This window comes from Manacus candei, unplaced genomic scaffold, assembly GCF_025592945.1.
Source record: "Manacus candei isolate 608988 ecotype Guabito, Panama unplaced genomic scaffold, ASM2559294v1 h1tg000003l, whole genome shotgun sequence".
Taxonomy (NCBI): Eukaryota; Metazoa; Chordata; class Aves; order Passeriformes; family Pipridae; genus Manacus; species Manacus candei.
Window position 1 is genome coordinate 2,731,197 of NW_026138051.1, and position 19,661 is coordinate 2,750,857.

At 54.6% G+C, this 19,661-nt stretch overlaps 1 protein-coding gene across 4 annotated transcripts in view; it reads right to left on the bottom strand.

The window, feature by feature from the left end:
• NLGN3 (neuroligin 3) overlaps nt 1-19,661 on the bottom strand; it is a 38,195-nt gene that overhangs the window by 15,218 nt on the left and 3,316 nt on the right. The window contains exons 2-3 of one of the 4 annotated variants that reach the window (XM_051789332.1): nt 3,976-4,713; nt 2,818-2,877 (exon numbers count right to left, since the gene is read on the bottom strand). In XM_051789332.1, coding sequence (XP_051645292.1) covers nt 2,818-2,877; nt 3,976-4,453 — 538 coding nt within the window. In that variant the 5' untranslated portion in view covers nt 4,454-4,713. Of the gene's footprint in view, nt 1-2,817; nt 2,878-3,975; nt 5,300-19,661 lie in introns of those variants that run through there. The other 3 variants (XM_051789321.1, XM_051789341.1, XM_051789351.1) reach the window with 3 other exon arrangements.

A 19,661-nucleotide genomic window follows, 5' to 3' on the forward strand; every position in this document is an offset into this window, starting at 1 on the left:
GGAAGCAGAGCACCAGGGCGGTGGTCTGCTCAGCCAGCTCTGCAGAGCAGCAGGCTTTGAGGGGGCTGGGGAGAAGCTTCCAGCAAGGGAGCACGGCAGGGAAGCCTCAGCCAGTACTCGGACAAATCCCCTTCTTGGAGAGCAGTGGAGAAGCCACGACGCTTTTCCTGCAGAGCAGCCAAAGCACATCCTGAGCCCAGGAGCTGCTGGGAGCTCCAGCCACCCTCGCACAGCAGAGGAAGATGCTGGACCTGCACACTGGTCTCTGCAGCATCACAGGCTCTGCACAGCCCCAGCCAGAGAGATTTGGGCAGTCGCTAATGAAAACTGGGGAGGGTTGCTGAGTGCAGGGCAGCCACAGTTTTTTCCCCTCCAAAAATGACATCCACCTCCTCATACCCTGCAGCAAGGCTTGCCCAGGCTGCTGGTGAAGGGAAGGGAAAATCATCCTGGCACCTGCCACAGCCAAGCACAGGCTGGAAGTGTTGGCAGAACAAAGCAAAGGGCAGAGCTGCGTTTTGCACATAAGTTCTGTATAGTGTGTGTGTGTGTGTGTGTGTACATGGTCTTTGGGTGGGCAGGGTTATTTTCACAGCAAAACCTGAGCCTCAGCTGAGCCTCAGTGCTGTCAGCTCCCCTGGCACTGTTTCTCAAAGCACCACTGGCCTGTCTTGCTCCCAGAGAAAGGACCAACGTGTGTGGAGGACACTGGCATTTAGGAAATTTCCATGCAGGAAATTACTGTGGGCAACTGGGCGGGGAAACAGGGGTGGTTTTCTGTCCCAGAGATAAACTATGATAAATTCTCAGACCTCCATCTGCTATGAAATACACTGAGTTTAGGGGTGGCAGAAATCATGAAAACTCCAGTAAGGTGGGAGCATTTTCAACCACCAAAATACTGTTCTGCAAGAGGAGAGCTCATCACTGTTCATATGTTGCCTTAGAAATTATAATCATGAATATTCCAGAATGAGCCAATCTTCAAAATTTCAGCCCAAGGAAATCAGCACTGCAGGTACATTATCCTCACCCCAAACATTACTAACTCAAGACATACGATAAGAGGCGGAGGAGCCTCTGTGTCTCATCACAAGTGACTCAATTAATTCAAGCCAATGGCCACCAGAGCCTGGCTGGAGCTGAAGAGCACTGCCAGTGTCTGGGTGCTTTAATTCCTGGCACATCACACCTGGATGCCCAAATGGCCGGCACGGGGGATCCGCTGGTCCATCCAACAGAGCCCAGTGGGGGCAGTGGGAATGTCCCCCAACAGCTCTGCAGGATGTGGCCAGAGGCAGCTGCAGATGGGCTGCAGAGAAACCCTGCCCGTGAGCAGTGCCAGCGGGAAGGGAAAACCAGACAAGCACATCCAAGGTGTTTGGCCATGCCTTATATTGTCCCCTTCTCCAGCCATAACCTGGACCCCGCTTCCCTGGCCCTGTCTATCGGGCTGGGGGTGGCAGGGGTCTGCCAGCCCTGGCAGCCGGTGGGAGGGCCGGGAGAGGAAGCGCTTTGAAGTGGCTGGTGATCACTGGCACAGCCGGCTCCGGAGGCAGCGTGCAGAGACTCCCTAATGCGCCAGCCCTTTCAGGGGCAGCCTTGGCACTCAGAGAGATGGCGTGTGAATAGCCAGGACAGCAACAGGAAAAGCAAAGCAAAGAAACCAAACAACAGAACTGGGGGAAACGGCTGGAAGGAAAGCGCTCCCCAAACCTCCAAGCCCAGCTGCACTGGCCCCGACAAACCCAGGGGTGCAGGGAGGCAGAGGTCGGGATGCAGGGACCCTGCTGCCACAGGATACCCAGGACAGCAGCCTGTGCCGGCCAGACACCCTGTACTGAGCCTTTCAGAAGAGCTTGGCTGCCTGACTGTCCCCACGTTCGTCTTGGGGATGCACAGAGCAGCCAGCTCTCCCTGTCTGCAAGGGGGTTGTGTGGTGGGATGGGTGAAGCACCACGTCTGACATGGGGCTGAGCCAGTTCCCATTTGCACATCTCTACTCTCTGGTCCATGCCACTGGTTGGGAATACAGGATCACTAAGGGGCAATGGGGGAAGCTCAGCTGAGGCAAGGCAAAGCAGAAATGTGTCTGAACTGGAGGAGCTCAGCTTACCACAGGACAGCCAGGGCTCAGGGAGAATGCTGTGCCATGGGCTGGAGACCAAATCCTCACTGGCAGGGCTGGCACAGGCATGGGGGTGTGAGCAGTGGGGAGCAGCCTTGGCAGGAACAAGGGTTGGGGCACAACATGGCATGATTTACACAGCCAGGAGAGGCTTTATGTTTTTAACCAAGAAACTCTGGATGCAAAAATGACCAGGGATGGAACTGGGGAAAAGCTCAGCTCAGGACAGGCTGCAGTCCCCCATCACACAGGCCCTTCCCTGAGCAGGTCTGTACACCCCCAATGGGGGAGGCACCCTAAGGGATGGGTGCATTTAAGTGCTTCCTGCCATCAGAGGCTACCCCTCATACCCAGAGGCTGGGAGGCTGTTGGTGCCAGTGGGATGAAGATGGGAAGGCAGGCTCAGCCCAGGAGGAGAAGCTGTTCTGAAAGGCCTGGAGCAACATGAGCATCGTCATGACCTGACCCCAGACCTGTACTCCCAGCTGGCCGGAGCATCCATGGGACTCCTCCCAGTGGGAAGTGGGGGGTGGCAGGGTGGGCTGCTCGGAGGGCCCACAGCCTGGGTGGCGGCACAGAGAGGTGCCGGAGGAGTGTGCTGCAGGCCGGGGGCCAGACAGGCACCCCCTCACTCTCACTCTCTCTCTCTTTCCTCTCTGTGCCTCTCTGCCGGTCGGCTTGCTACATACCTCCTTTCCTACATATTTTCTTGTTGGGCTTTCGGGTGCATTCCTTGGAAATCCGTTTTACTGTAAAATGAATAAAAGACTACAAAATAACAGGAGGCTCCACTGGTGGGAGTGGGCATGCAATCACAACCACGCTGCTACCCTCCCGCCGCCCCCGGGACCGCGGGAGGTGGGGAGGGAGCGTCGCCATGGGAGGAAAACTCTGGGCCAGCCGTGCTGGGCGGGAAGGAAGGCATGATGCATTCCGTGGCCAAGGGCCCCAGAGACACAGGAGTGGAGCCAGCCAGCCTGGGAGAAGCCACTGGCCTGCCAGGCTGCTCTGTTGTGCACAGCAGACCCACTGCGGGTCCCTTCCAGCCCGCTGCAAATCCCTGGGGGCTTCCCGTTGCGGTGAGGCTGGGGCGGACACACGGGCAGGCGCTGCCTCCTCTGCCCTCTACTTACAGTTCAGGTGGGATCCCCTACAAAGGAAAAGGTTAGACAAGGAGGCACCCAGCACCGCTCAGCCTCACCCCAACAGGACCGTGCCCCACGGGTCCCCAGCACCCCAGGCTCATCGCTCTGCCGCTGTCCCACCGGCGGACGGAGGAGCAGCCAAGCGACGTGTCTGCCGGTGCCCCCCAACCTCCCATCCATACCAGGGCCCAGAAAAGGGCTCTGTGGTCCCTTTCTTGCTGAGGTATCTTCCCAGGGAGAGGCAGAGAGTGTTCCTCCCAGCCGCAGCCCACGCCCACAACTAGCGCATGGACCTGGGGAGGGTGGGAAGCAGGGAGGAAGGACGAACTCGAACCAACTCAAGACAGAACCTGGCACTCGGCGCCTGGGGAGCACAAATCAGCTTGTCACTCTGTGGATCTGCGGTCAGAGAGTCGGATTCAGATTTAGCAATACAAGAGAGGAACCCGTGACGATGCCATGGAGGTGGAGGGGTGGGACCGGGAGGCGTGGAGGAGCAGGAGCACGCGAGACAGAGATGGCAGCTGAGGGCAAGAGGGCAAGCTGCGTGGCCAGAGAAAGCTTTCCACAAACAGACAGCATGCTGCAGGGTCCACAACCACATGCTTCAAACACAACACCCAGGTGAGACCAACCACTGCTGGGGAGGGGTGGAGTGACCCCCCCCCTCGCCCTCCTGCAGTCACCCCAGTGGGGACTCACCATCCTCCGTGGGGATGTAGATGTTGAGGTACAGACAGTCCTCGTTGGGGTCCTGGATGTATGTGGCCACGATATCCAAATTGGAGGTAAACCAGATGGGCAGCATGATCTCAGGAACGGCGTTGTGGATGTTCTGGGGGCAGACTGGTGAGAAGTGGGTAGCGTTCCTGATGCCTGACCAGGACGGTGGTGGCTCAGGGGGCATGAATCTCTTCTCCCCGACTGGGGGGGCAGCATAAGGAACCCCCAGGTACTGGTCCACAGGCCCCAGAATCTCACTGGGCAATGGCACACGCACCCCTCGTAACTTCCCATAGTGTGTGTTGACAGTTGGCGAGTAGACCTGGCCCTCCATCTGCACAACCATCGAGGCAAAGCTCAGGACCCAGAGGGTGAGACGCAGGTCCCAGCTGGCCACCAGCTCAGGCACTTGGAGAACAGGGGGGAAGAGAGGGTTTCTCCAGAGTATCAGCCACATTGTCCGGGAGAAACAGCACCAACATCCAGGCCTGAAGCTCCTGGGGCGAGGGCTCAGGGCATCCCCATCACATCAAGCCTCCGATTTGCCCGCCGGGAACACACGGAGCAGGAGAGCCGGGAGTCAGGAGCGCGCAGCCCAGCCACACCTTCTGCTGGGTGAGTCGGATGCAGGGAGATGTGCCACTGGCTCCTCACAGTCTCCCAGCTGCCCACTGCTGCCTGCCTGCCAGCGGCCCAGCCTGGAGCTGACTGCTGATACTGTGGAGAGATGGAGGGAATTAACAGCAGACTTGCTTTGGGAAGAGTCGAAGAGCTGCAGAGCAGAAGGAGCCAGGATCCCTGACTGACCCTCCCACCCATGGGTGCTCATTGGCTCTACCACTACCCAAGCAGGTGGCTCTGGGAGCTTGCAAACGTGGGCAGCACAAGTGGAGCATCTGCAGACACACAGACTGTGTCTGCCTGTGCCTGCAGAGCCTGTCCCAGCACTCAGGGGCCAGCCCTGTCCCTACCCTGCCCAGGTGATCCCCACAGCCATCCTGGGCAGCAGCACTATGCCCCCACCCCATGCTGCAGGAGGGTATCAGCAGCAGATTATGGGTGCCAAGATAAGCAGGGCAGTGCCACATCCCTCCCCACAAGGAGCCTGTTGGACATCGCTGGTGCCAAGCACGGCCCCGGCACAAGAGCCCACTGGCATCTCTCCTCTCCTGGCTGAGGTGGAGCAGCCTGCACTCACAGACCCTGCAGCCTGTGCTCTTTGCCTGGGCTGCTTGCCTCCCGTTCGGGTGCCACCACCCCACCTCACACTCCCGCAAACCAGACCCACGTGTCCTACCAGGCACCCATCTCACCCACACACACGCTCTCCACCAGCTTTCCCCCTCCACGTGCCACGGGCCGAAGCGGCAAGACCCCAGGATGGGAACAGTCACAGTGCTCCTGGGCATCAGCCCTCCCTCCCACCCGCTCCCCGCCCCGGCTGCCTCCGGGGCAACCCTGGGGAGGCAGAACTCTGCTCCCACATCCCCCCCAGCCGGGCTGGCAGCATCGGGGGGAGCAGCTGTGGCAGCCCCCGTGGGGCCCGCGGGGAAGGGAGGGCACTGCAGATGGGGACCCGCGGATGTGTGTCAGCGAGCAGCGCTCCTGTGCCAGGGAGCCCTCGCCGGAGGCTGTGTGGATTCTCAGCGCTCTGCCCTTCACCTCCCGCACCGCCTGTCGCATTCAGGGCTTATGTAAGTGCCCCCCCGGCTCCCCCCGCCAGCACCGTCGCTCCCGGGGGACCCGGGCAAGGGAAGCCGCCGGGGCTGCACCCTCCCGGTGCTCCCCTCACCCCGGCGGGGCGGGCACGGCATCAGCGGGCGGCCGGCTCCGCTCCTCGGTGGGCGGATCTGCAGCCGGGTCCCTGCTAAAAGGCACGGCTTGGTGGCGGCTCAGAGGATGCTCGCTCGTCCTCTCTCAGCCACATGTCCTCACCCTGGGAGAGATGGCAGCGGTGGTGAGGCACCTCCGTTTTGCCCCAGGGCATCCTTACATGCCCACCCGGTATATCCCTCCCAAGCTCAGAGGGGAGCAGAGTTGCCTTGAAATTATTGGAGCACAAAATAAGGGCTGTATGCAGATGGGAGGACGCAGCTCTGGTGGAGGTTCAGTTGGGCAGGGATTCCACAAATGGAGAACACCTCATCCAGTGAGGAAAATCCGCAGGAAAAAAACCCAAAATCACCACCAAAAAAACCACCCCAAACCCTCCAAACAAACAAACAAACAAACACAAGAAAACCCCACCAAAACACAGCACAACCAAGAAACCCCACAGAAGGTGTCTGAAATCTGTACTGCACATGTGCAGGCAATTCACTGCTGGTGATTAAGGAGATGGGCCCATGCTGTGCCTGCCCTCCTGATATGCCCAGAGAACTCAGCAGGCTCAGAAATCAGGGTACGACAGTAAAAAGAAACACTCAGCCCAGAAAATCATGTTACTGCATTCAGCCCACCTGAGTAGCAAGGCCTCACAGGGCTGGGCATGCAGGCACCTTTCCAGAGCCTGCAAAGGGACGGCAGGGAATTCCAGACAAGGAGAGCAGTACAGCTGATGAAGAGAAACAGTCACAACACTCCCCCATCCATGGCACAGGGATGACCTGAGGGCTGAGCTATCATGACTGGGGCTGATACTGCTCTCTTTCTGACCCCCATCATCCCTGGACATTATTCCCCTCCACCTCTTCCTGCCCCACTGGGCAGTGACAGAAACACACCCAGCAGGAGCATGGCACTGCTGCATTATCCCCCAAAAAGATGCCAAAGTCTAAGAAATAAAAGCTGTATCGAGGGACAGAAATACAGCTGAGGCACCCAGAGACCCCAAGCTCAGCTCTGCCCACCACTGCTGGAGCTGCCTCTGCAGCACAATGCCTTGGCTGCTCTGCCTTGCCTGCAGCTCTGGAAGAAAACCATCATTCATCCAATATTCCTTTCTGCAATGCTCCTCCTTCAGCAGAGAACTGGCCTTTGCCTAACAGTGACATCCCAGGAGTGCAATGCTGGCTCAGGACCCCCAAAGCTTTATCCCCAAGCAGGAACTCAAAGATGCTTCACACCCACTGCTCTGCCTGACATAGCTGGAAGGCAAACTGCCCAGTGCAAATCTTCTGCTCAGGTTCCTTCAGGTACCGCAGGTCAGGATAAAGCCAATTATTAATGACTGTCATATCTAATTTGTATGACTGGAAGCTACAGGCAGCTTCCAGTCTTTATGTTAGTGCATACAGTGCTCCCCGCAGAGCCATTTCAACCGATCCGTCATCATTTTCTGTCTGCAGGAACACCACAGCCCTGCCAGCAGTGGCTTATCAGCTGATTTCCCAACTCCAGAGCTTCCTCAGGGCTTCAGCCACACGCTGCCATGGGCACTGCTGCTCCACCAACTCCTCCAGCCAAGCAATTTCGTGGCACCAGGCAGTGCCACTACACAGCTGCCCAGCTGGGCTGTGCACACCAGTCACAGGGCTGGATTCACAACCCACTTTGCATCCACGGAGTGGCTGCACACCCAGCATAACCACCCTCTCCTGACACAATGAAGAATCTCTTTTCTACAAATCACAGCAAAAAAAGGCTTCTTCTACAGCTCCTCAGAAATACATTATGATGATATTCCTCTGGGCTTTTGTTTAATCCTCTTCCATCGTTCTTTTAATAGCTTTTAAAAAACATGGAAATCTGAAGATAAAAAACACAAGCTAAGATAGAATTAAAGTTCCAAGTTCCAAGTACACATCCTTAACTTTAGCAAAATGATGCTACAGGACTTAAAACCACCTCCAATTATGAGTTTTACAAAGCATGAGGCACAGAGGTGAGTTACGTTAGCTACAGCCAAATATGTTCAGATATGGAGATGCACAGTCAAGGCTCAGCAGCCCTAATGTTACCCTGGAGAGCCACAATATCTTAACACTCAAATCCAGATCATGGTATTTTAACATTTGTAATTCCGCATTTGGTTCCATCATTTTTTAAAGACTCTTTCCCTCCATGTCCCCGCAGCACAGAATAAAAGGCACCCAAACAATCTCAGTGACATGTTTCTAAAGCCTTCCTATGTTTGGATTGTTTTTCAATTACAACCCCAAAAAATGATGCAAACCCTATATCTAGAATTCCCTGGGTTTCAAATGCCTGATTTGGGATGATTACAATACCCCTGCAACACATCTGATACCCTCACATTGCTGTTCTGTGCTCTGCGCTTTCTGATGTAACTTCATGTTAACATAACATTTAGGATGGGAATTTAGCCTTAATTTAATACTGACAGACTGCCATGAGAACCCAAGCTTAGCCCCCTTCACTGTGGGCTGTTGCATGTGCCTTGCATTGCTGCCTGCTGCCTCAAAAGCTCTTAAGCTTCCCCTTTGGTCTTTCAAAGCATGCAAAATAACTGGGAGACCGGAGAAAGGACATTTCATCCAGGGAAGCAATTCCCCTCGCATCCCATGGGAGGTGGGAGCAAAACTTTCCCAGTTTCCCGCCTACAGCACTCTCGTTCTTCCCTCCAGCAGTGAAGCCAAACGTGTCCCCCAGCGAAGATGGGCTGCAGGGAGGCAGCCAGGAGCTGTGCCTGCCAACTAGAAGTGAAACCGGGCTAGGCTGGGCAGATACAGCCAAACTGGGAGTGCTCAGACGGGCACACAGTGAGAAGCTGGAAGGATAAAGACACCACAGGCATCCCAGGTCGCTCTGCCAGGCCGCTGGTGGGTGAGCGGAGGAAGTGAGGCTGCTGGCTGTTAGGGATGTTATTCATGTGCTTCGGAAAACAAATGCTCCATAGGTATTTCCACGGCCACACTGTCTGCCAGACGGCTTCCTCCTCAACAAAGAGACGCTCTCCATGGAAACCTGGGCGAGTGGGATCCTCTGGAAGCCTCTCTGGCAGATGCATATTCAGGCATCTCAACACCAGCCAGACAAGCCGGATCCACACCTCCTCTGGCAGATGGCCGAGGAGATGTGAGCAGACAGCCTGCTCTCATACTGGACCCTTCCTCGGGGCCCAGCCTCCTGCCCTGGAGCACTTGGGCTGACACAACCCCAGGCTCATCACGCTGATGTTGTGGTTCTATGTCCCGTGTGGTACAGAGCCAGGACAGACCTCAAACCACCCAGCTGGCACGGACGGATGATCTCCTTCCAACAGGGTGTCCCACTGCACCCTCCAGCCACTCTGCCTTGTGCAGCTCTGCTCACCATCTGAGCCCGCTGTATTTTAATGAGAGGTAACTGGGGGCCAGCCCATGCACCCCAGAACAAACATGCACCTGGCAAACAGTGTGAGAAACCTCTGCCTCCTCTTTCCCAGGGCGACTGAGCTCCAAACCCTTCCACCAGCCTGTGCTCCTGGAGCTCAGGCTGGTGCTCAGCTCTCAGGCAGCAGCAGCTGCCAGATGCACTGCCCACCCTGCCAGCTTCTCTCCTCCACTGGGCAGCAACCCCAGCTCTCACCCAGTCCCATCCCACCTGGCCTACAATGCTGCAGAAACGTCATAGGAAACCCTGGGGAGCACAGAAGCTGCAGCACAACTGGGCTGTGTCCGTGTGTCCCAGAGGCTCCTCAAGAGCATCCCTCTGCCTGCAGGTCTTGGCTCGCACTCTCTGATGCTTGTGGCTTGGGTCAGTGCTTGAGGATAATACTACAGAGCAAAGTTGGTGGTTTGTGGATTGTGCCCAGTGGGTCTTTCTGACCCACCCCAGGTTACCCATCCATGCCACAGACAGATGTTTCCTGGTCCCACAGCACTGTGGGGGCAATTCCCAGGACTTCAAGTCTGTCACAGAGCTGGTGCACAGTAATAGATGACTTGCAGTTAGACTGAAAGGGACATGTAGGGTTTCAGAAAGGTCTGCCCTGCTGCTGCTACTGCTCTGCTTTTCCATGAGTGACCTAAAGGACAGTATGTTTCAGAATCTGCACATGGCATCCAGCACTTTGGAGGCCGGGACAGGAGTTTGACATACTCCTGACAGACTGGGTGAGAGATGATGGGCAGGGCTGTAAGCCATTGGGAGGTAAAAAATTGCACAAACAGATCATGGAAGAAAACATAGCAGCATTTCTGCCACAAGGGTCATGAGGGCTACAGGAGTACAAACTGAACGTGAGCCAGCATATCATTGCCACAAAAAAAGGCAAGTACAGTAGGATGTGTGAAAAGGCCAGCTTACACATGAGTAATTACTCTGCTCTCCTTTGAGCTCATAAAGACACACCAAATAATTATACTGTTGTCTAGAGAACCAGTTCATTCCCCAAACTGAGAGAGGCCTTGGGAGGTCAGCAAGATCACCAAAAAGCCTTGGACAAAAGTCTGGAAGAGTGGAATTAGTCTAGACAAGAGAAGTTAAAGGACACAATTTTATAACATGTAAAGGCCACTGCGAAAAAAGTTCAGAACACTCTGCCCTTTCGTGCTAGGTAGGAGACACATTCATATTCAGAAAGGAGAGTCAAGTGTACACCAGGAAAAGTTAAAGCACCCCACGACTGTCTGCAAAGGGTGGTACATGACAGATGGATGTGACCCCCAGCATCCCCTCCAGCCCAGTCCCTGCCCTCATTCGTTCAGCATTTGTCACGGTCTGGGCACACAACAGCCACCTTGGCCACAAAGCCTTCAGCATTTAGGATGCTCTGACAGAGCACAGCACACATGGAGGAGGCTTTCCAGCACCACGGAGCCCAAAACACCTGTTCTACACAGTGCCAAGGTCTCTCCCAGAATCCAGTGTCCCCACTCTCCTCCTGAGGCACATCTGGAGCCCCCCCCGATACTGAGACACCACAGTCACTCTAATGAGACAGAAGGAAAAAGAGTTACAAACCTCACCCTCATTTGCCTCAAGTGCAGGACACGTCCCTGTGACTTGCCTTTCCTGGCTCCTACTCACAGTCCCACCAATATTTAAAGCAAGCTGAATGTCAGAAACCTATGAGACACTCCACTGCACATCCTTTGCCCTGGGGAGAGGATGAGAGACCACGTGAGAAGTGTCACTTAAGCTCCTCAATGCTGCAGGAACATATGTGGGACAGAAGCTCTTTGACAACTCCCAGACACATGCCAAAATCCTCGAGAGCTCCATTCAGAACAGAAGAATGTTACTCAAAATCCCTAGAAACAGACAATTTGAAGAGCCACTTCTGCTGTGGTGCCAATGGCCTCCTGCTGCAATATGGCCTGTCCCCATTTGCTCCATGGCCTTTAATGAATCCTTCATGAAATAATCAAGCCCGACTTGGGAAGGGCACCAGGGGCAAAGCAAACCTTTCTCTTGCCCACATTTCAGCCTTTCCAGACATTTTTGGTGTTGAGTGCCAGCACGCCGTTCGATGCCCGGCTCCAGAAGACATGCTACCCAGCAGGTGAGACAGCCTGGCTCATTTCCAACTCCTGTTTAGCATCAAGAGTTCCAAAAATGGTGGAGGTTACTCAGTGTCACCGAGCTGTGACTGGTGATGCTGCTGAAGGACAGCCAGTGAGCACTGCAGCAGGGACAGCGTTGGGGTCAGCTGATTCCGACACCAATACTGCTGATTCAAGAAGAAGGTGGCCACTACAGAGGACCCAAGGACAACTGTGTTTTGAAAGCCTGGACGCTTTTGGAGTGGGCTACATGCTCACCTTGAGTTGGTTTAGATTTTGACTGACCTTCCCACTCAGTGCTTCCCAGGAGCCTGGTGAAAAGCTGACAGGGCCATGTGGCACAGCCAGCAGCTGCTGTGTGAGCAGGAGGAGGCTCTGCCAGGACAGGAAGAGAGGAGTGGCAGCAGCCTCTCGGTGGAGAGCGAGGTTCCCACGTGGCTCAGGGATAGCTGCTGGAAGTAGGCTGTTTAGTGCCACGTTCTGGATAGAAATAATCTGGATTATCTCACGCTACGGCTTTCCTGACCCCAGCATTAAGAAGCGGTGGGAGCTTTTCTCTCCCTCACCTTGCTACTCGCACAGTTTCCATGTACAAACGCCTGCCTGCAGGGGCAGAGGGTAACGAGATCTACTGTCCCAACGCCTGCACACCTCACCGGCAGCGAAGGAAGGGCCTGACTCAACCCAGAGGGTCGCAAAGCCCCGGGATCCCCCGGGACCGGCAACATCTGGGTGTGGCATCGCTGTGTCCCGGTGTGGAGGGACCGATGGCGGCGGGGCGGGGCTGCGGGATGTTCCCGGAGCATCTCCCGCCCGGCGCCCCGAGGGAGCTGTCCCGTCAGCACCGCACCGGGACCGGCCCGCCCAGCGAACCGCAAACCCCATCGCCAGGACCAGTGGAAGGGCGACCTCTCGGCAGCTTCCTGAGGAAGGGAAGTGGAGAGGGAGGTGCTGAGCTCTTCTCCCTGCTGCCCGGTGATAGGACATGAGGGAAGGGTTCAAAGCTGCAAGGGGAGGTTTACACTGGGAAGCGTTTCTGTACAGAAGCATTTCCGTACAGAGAGTGTTGCCAAACACTGGAACAGGCTTCGCAGAGAGGTCATCAATGCCCCAAGCCTGACAACACCCTTAACAACATGCTTTAACTTTCAGTCAGCCCTGAATGGGTCAGGCAGTTGGACTAGATGACCATTGTAGGTACCTTCCAACTGAAATTATTCTATTCTATTCTATTCCATTCGAAACAGTGCTTCACAAATAAATGGCAGCACTACTCCAGCGCTGCCTTTGAGCAGGCAGGTGACTGACAACACAAAAGTGCATCCACAGAACTCTGGAATTTCCAGACGAGTACTCAGAGGAGCGAACTGACAGACAATCTGCTTTCAGCAAGCCCTTGGCACCAGCACAAAGTTCATGCCAAGACAACTTGCTCACTCTCCCACACATCACAAACAAGCACCAGGCACCTACTTTAAGGCAATATAATCTCACTCACAAATCTGTGATCAACACTCCACAGCTAGCGACTGGAGTGCAAATCTCACCCAGTGCAGAGAGAGCTGACTACACAGGCAGCATTCCCCTCACTTCCTTCTCCAGCTTTGGCAAGCTGCACACTGACATTATCCCACCTGCTCATCACCATCCCCCTCACATCTGCCAGAGTAATGCCTCCGATGTCCTCTCCCAAATAACTGCCCTGGAAACTACCACAGCTAACAAGGGCTGTTTTTAAAGTTAACATGGATCATTATGACTGAATTGTGTTAGGGAGCAATTACACAAGCACAAGGCTCTTTTCAATAAGCTTTTAAAAGTCCATGTCCAAACATGTTCATGTTTCTCACATTAGCAAAAGCAGGTTTGAAATCTAATAAAGAAAGGAGACTTTAGTGACCCAAAGAGGCTGGCTCAATGCAATGACACCCTCATTTCTGAAATGTCCCAAATTAAATATGAAACCCAGCTGCTAATGGAATGCCCTTCCCCTAAACTCTCTCACACTCCAGTCTCTCATCAAGCTCCTTTCTGTGCACCAAACCATGCAAAGGACAGGAACCTCCCGCAACCAACTGGGCCATGGGCAATTTGCACAAAGCTCTGTCCTACCCATACCACCACCTGTGCTAAGAATGGCTCAAGACAGCTCACACATGCTCCAGGGAAAGCTGAGAAAGCATTAGGAAGGCCGAGTGCCTGCACAGCCAATGCTTTCCACGGACCAGCGTGGACTGGAGGAGGCTCTATAAATGTAAGGAGGTGGGCTGGGCAGAGAGGAACTGACTGCAGCTTAAAATACATGGACTTCCTGCAAATGCGACTAGAGAGGGTGGGCAGGGAAAAAAAAAACCAGGAGTGCTCTGAATGGGAAGAACTACACCCAAAATAAGTTGTCAAAGTTTCATTTTACTGACTCAAAGCCGGAAGCCAAAAATCACTTAATGAAAGATTGCAATCCAGACAGTGGTTTTAGAGCCTCTGGCTTCAGCAGCAGAGCCAGTAAAGGATTGTTTCCTTTACCAACACCTGCCCCAACCACCTGTTTCTGCTTAACATCACTAACCCCTGCTCTTTGTCAGCTCAGCAAGGTTTTGCAGGGTAGAATTGTAAACCAGGTCATGGAAGTAATCTGGGCTAAAGGTAATGAAACCAAGGACAAAGATGAAGAAAATAGCTGGAGACAAGCAGGAACTAACTTTTTCACAGAAGCTGAAATATGACATAATAAGTTTCCTTGTGGAGAGATAAGGTTATAAGTTCTTTGGCAGTGTACAAGCACCACCTTTCTGCACAACCTGTTTCCACCCTGTCTTGTACCATGGGACACCAAGCACAGGGAGCAGGGTGGCTGTATGGAGACAGCACATCCCGAGAGAGCCACCCCTCCAGGGTCCCAATGCAGGCAGCAGAGCCATGTGTGCTCCCTCATGGTGCAAGAAAGCCCAAGCATTGCAATCCAGCACCAAACTGTTGGCTCATTGTGGGGTCTTTGGTGTCAGTGCTCAGAAAATCTGTCCCAGGAGCTCAAACGAGCTCACATTACCTGCACTGTCCACAGCACCTCCACCTTGCTACCACAGCCCCTACTTCCAGGTGAAACACCAGCCAGGCTCTGCAGAGACCCATGTGCCCAGAGCCTGGGATGCAGGGCTGTGCCAGCCCATTCTCCCTAGCTTCCCACAGCTTCGAGAGCTGCAGGTCCTGTCCTGTGCCAGAGGGATGTCCTGGCTGAACTCCAGCCCACCAACCTACTCAGAGAGGTGAGTGCCCCAGCACATCCCACCTGACACAAGCTGCTGAGTTTTATGTTAGTGCCAGTGGCCCTTACCAAAGGCCAGACTTGACTTTCTGACCATATTGCAAGTGCCCCTTTGAGGCCTAATGGCATCACCTGCCACTCCATGACACTGCAGCTTGCTCGGGGTACAGTCAGTTCTGGGGGCAAGCCAGCACTGAGGACCAGGGCACTGCTCAGTCCCAGCCCTGCCTTGACTGGCCTGGGAGACCATGATCCCCTCCTCACTGCACTGAACTCTTCACCTACATCAGAGGGCTGCTCTCTGCAAAGCACTTGGAGGTGGGACTCCCAGCTCTGGACTGGGGCAGGAGATGGGGAGCTGTGACCACTGGTAGCAACGCACAGGTAGGACAGAGCTCGGGCCAGTGCAAGCTGCATTTGTTAATACTGTAATGCACATTCACTCTGCTCCCACCAGCAAGCAGGACTCAGTGGAAACATCAGAAAGGAAAGATCCAAACGTGGAGGTGGGAAAATGCTGGAAGCATCATGGACTCCTCCATCCACACCACCATCCTGCCTGCTGCCCAGGTCCCTTTCTCTTCCAGCTGCACTTTGCTCCTCGGCCCCAGAGGGCAGGGGAGACCATCCCAGGGCAGCACCCCTTGGCAGGGCTCCTGCCGGCAGCCGGGGCCGCACACCCAGAGCCAACATGACACAGCGTCAAGCAGCCACATCCTGCAGCAGCCACTGCTCCTCCAAGGTGACGTCAGCCTCCGCAAGAGCTGGCAGGCAGGACATGCTGTGCATGCCGGCCGCGCTGCTCCCAGACACCGCCTGGCTCCAGCACACGCTGTGGCCCGCGCTCCTCACCCGCTACGATTTATCTACAAATTGAATTTCACACTTGCACGCTCCAGAGTAAGGCACAGGTGCTGGAGGAGCCACCCTCCCCCTCCACATCTGCCTTCCCCCTCGCCCCACCCTGCTGCCGAGCGCCGGCACCGAGGATGACGGTGATGGCTGGCGGCTGTGGAGGAGCTCCGGGGCAAAGCCGCCGACACCGCACGGCCGGCACCGCATCCCGGCAGAGCTGCCACGCTCAGGGCAACGCCAGGGCAAGGGGAGCCCTGGGGCCCCTGGCACAACGGCCACCCACGTGTGCTGCTGGCACGACACAGCGTCCAAAAACGCCCATCTGCAGCTGAATAAGATAAAAGCCCATCCCAGAGTTGCTGGTTTCCCCAGAAACCCTAAAGGCTTTCCCAGGAATTCTGGAAACGCACAGATTTGCTACGTGCTCCAGTAAGCAACCTAACGAGTTCGTACAGTTGTCGCAGCCAGAGACCACCATTATCACAGGTTGTATGTACAGCTGGCAGCTCAGACAGATGTGGTGTCAGTCCCCTTGGAAGGACCTCAGGCAGTTACCTGGTGCAGCCCAAGTCCATGACAGCCTAGGCTCAACTAAGACAAGCACCTTCCTCAGGGAGGGAAGCCTGCCCTCATCAAGGCCATTGGCCACTCGCATTCCCAAACCAAAACCAAAGCTGGCGTGACTAAGCAGAAGACCATAGAAGCACCCAGGGCTGGAGAGTCAGCCTGCAGCCAGGGCAGCTCCACAAAGTCTTGCTCATGCAGCCAGGGCTCACTGAGGACTGTAGGTCAGGCAAGCCAGCAGCTAGGAAGGAAATCTATTCAAATTTAATCCAAAATGTATTTTCTATTTTCCCTTGTAAATTTATCCTCCCATATTTTCTATCTTCAAGCACAAAAAAGCAGAAAGCCTAAAACCTCTGGCAAAAAAAATCCTTTAATGTGTTTTACTGCAAATACCGCCTAGTGTTAAGAAATAAGCTGGACCAGAGCAAATCAAGCAGCCTGGGGATGCCCTGTCTCTCCAGGGAGAGCACACTAGGATGAAGCAGGCCACACAGGCATGCTGCAAGGACCAGCAATGCCAAGACAAGTCAACTGCCCAGTGCCAAGACGGCTCTTGTGCTCTCTGCTGCTTCTCAGAGGTCCCCGAGCACAGCTCTGCCTCAGCATAAGCCCACTTTGAGGCATCGCTCCCGAGGGACAGGAGGAGGCTTTTGTTACAAAGAGCAGGGAACCAATTGGCTCCTCTCAAAGTCCTGAGCGTCAAAGTACAGCAGCTCCCTGCCCAAGTCTGCAACCTCACATCCTCATCAAGAGAGCCCAGTGGCAACAGAGACCAAAATGACGAGACAGAAACAGAGATCATTTCTGTCTTGAGGCACAGCTGCTATCCAAGGGAGATTTCAGACTGTGGTTGCAAGGACACCCTTGTGCTGTCTGGATACTTCTCTCAGCCCTCACCTCCTGGAAGTCATGAGGATGGGAAACAGCATCCATGAGCAACAGCTTTGGTTGACCTCATCCTGCTGCCCTCCAACCAAAGCCCACTGGGACTGCTAGATCCCCATCTCATCCCTGCATCCTTCTCTCCAAGTCCACTTCTCCCACAAAAAGCAAACCTCTCCCAAGCCAAAGCTCACATCTCCCTCTTGTCCTTGCATGTCTCTGGACTGCTCAGGAGCTGGGGAACAGGCCTCTCAGCATCCCACATATGCCAAGGTAAGGCTGAACTGGTCCCTCAGTGATAGCAGGACATGAGTCTTTTCTCGTTTGGGCATAAAACCAGAAACAAAACTGACACTGATGCTTCCTGATGTGTGTGAGAACAGGCAGAGCCAGGGGACTGGAGGAGGGGGAGATGAAGATCAGATCCCTGGAGATCCCACGTGCAGCGAGTACCAGGGAACTGGGACAGCTCTAAGATGAGACTCCAGCTCTGCTGTCAGTGTGTCAGGCAGGTCCCCTGTGCCCAGGGAACCAGAGGAAACAGAACAGCAAGGTAGCACAGGAGGAAGGGGTATTGCCTCCCATTTTCAATCCAACTGAATGAGTAGACAAAAGCCCGTCAGAGGTCTCCAACAAAAGGTCCTGAGGACAAGGTCCTCAGCAAGGCAGAGGATTGGTGCTTAGCACAGGTCCCATCTCTCCCACCAGCTGCACCTCCACCACGTGGGGAAAGCATCCCACGCTCTCAGCGAGCAGGCAGGACTGAGCATGCACCTCTCACCCTGTGCCAAGTGAAGTAACACAAACTGGATGGGGATAAACCCACCCTTCTTTATCAAAGCCTCCCCCTGGAGCTCCCCCTGGCTCCACCCTCTCTGGTGGGCACAACATTATGAAAATAACAGACCAGACCAAAGGTCCACCTTTGCTCTGTGTACTTTCTCGCAAGAAGTCAGAAGCACAAGCAATTTGCAGCTCAGCAGCTGCCCAAGTCAGAGGTGGATTTCAGTGTATTTATTGGTTCTGGGGGAGCATCTTGTCTTTCTTGAATTCATCCCATTTCTCCTGAAACCAATGCAAGATTTTGCTGTTCATGACACCTTGTCCCGAGGACTTCTGTGATTTGATAGCACATCTGCAAGAGGCAATGCCCCTCCTCCTGTTTGGCACCTCCTGCTAGCTTAATTTGATGTGACCTTGTACTTGTACAGAAATAAACAGTGAACAGTTAACCTCTATCACTTCTCTCCTGGCCTCCTGTAGACATGTCTTATCCATCTTCTGTTGTTTCTTTTCCAGTCTGAAGAGCCCTGCCTTATTTAGCCATTTTTTTGCAGAGAGGTCTTCAGACCTCTGACCATTCCTGCTGTAACTTCCAGGCATTTGACTCCACAATGATCTCAATGCTCACACATCTCTTCTGAGCTCCCCCGTGGGCAGTTCTAGAGACAGAGACAGAGCAACCCCTGTCCCTTCTCCTCCATCACTGTTCCATGAGTCCTCAAGTTGCTCAGTGGTGCCTGGAGTCATGTAAGGGTAGAGAAAACACGTGAGGACAGTCTCACCTTCACAACTCCTTCAGCACTGGGTGCCAGAACCAGGACATGGACAGGGCCACTCCCATGGTGAGTGGCATGCAGGCACTTTGGTCACACTACAGACTTGGGCTTCTTCTCCCACTCCTTTAGAGCAGCACCTAATGACTGCTTGATGAAGGCAAAGTCCCCGCAGCCCCTGATCACCATCAAACAGCATTCTCAGTAGTCCCCTCCCCAAGCCCATCTCAAAAGCTTCCTGACCAAACTGTTGCCAACCATCCTTGCTCTCAGAGAGCCCCAGCAGCCCAGGCCCAGACCCAAACAGGGTTCGTGCACAGTATGAGCCCTGTAACATGCTCTCTCTGCAACCTTTCCCAAACTTTGCCACCTGCTCTGCTGGCACGGCTGGAGCATCTGGCCACCAGGCAAAGCTTCAGCTCTGCTTGCCAGGCACCTTACAGGATACACTCACACTGAGATGCAGTTTGAAAACAACAGATGTTACTCCACTGCTCTGCATTTTGCAGTGTCAGGAACTAGGCTTCTTTACCAACCATCCCCCGAGCTCCTTGCCAAGGCGGTCTCAGCTCAAACAGCGCTCCCCAACACAGTCTTGCTCACAGACAGCCCCTGCCAGGCAGACAACATGGCAAAAGGGATGTGACTTTCCCCACACAACTGCAAGTCTAAGCAGGAACATAGGTTCCATCATGGACTGTAATACCTCTCAGACAAGCCTCCAAACAAACAGCACATAACCTCCTATCCAGGCAAAACTTCCAGGAGCTACACAAACCAGACATGACCCAGCAGCTGCAGCCAGAAGCACCCATGTCTTTCCACTGCTCCTTCTTCATACCTATTTTCTCTCAGTCAGACTTGCTCCAGGGTCTGAATGATGTGGGTTCAAACTGGCAGCTCTGGCAATTGCAGGACCATTTATTCATTCCCCTCACACCCGCAGTGGAATCCTGCTGAGGCCAGCAGTGCACACAGTGCTGGTCACAGCCTGCTCCCTGCCCCCAGCTCTGGGGAGCATCACGTTAGGAGACCACCAGAGCACTTAGTCCACCACACAGCACCACTCAGCTCTGCCAGTCCTCAGACCCAGCTCTCCCTGAGCACCCTGGTACCAGGATCCAACCTGTCTCTTTGTGCTGTTGTGCCCCTGCC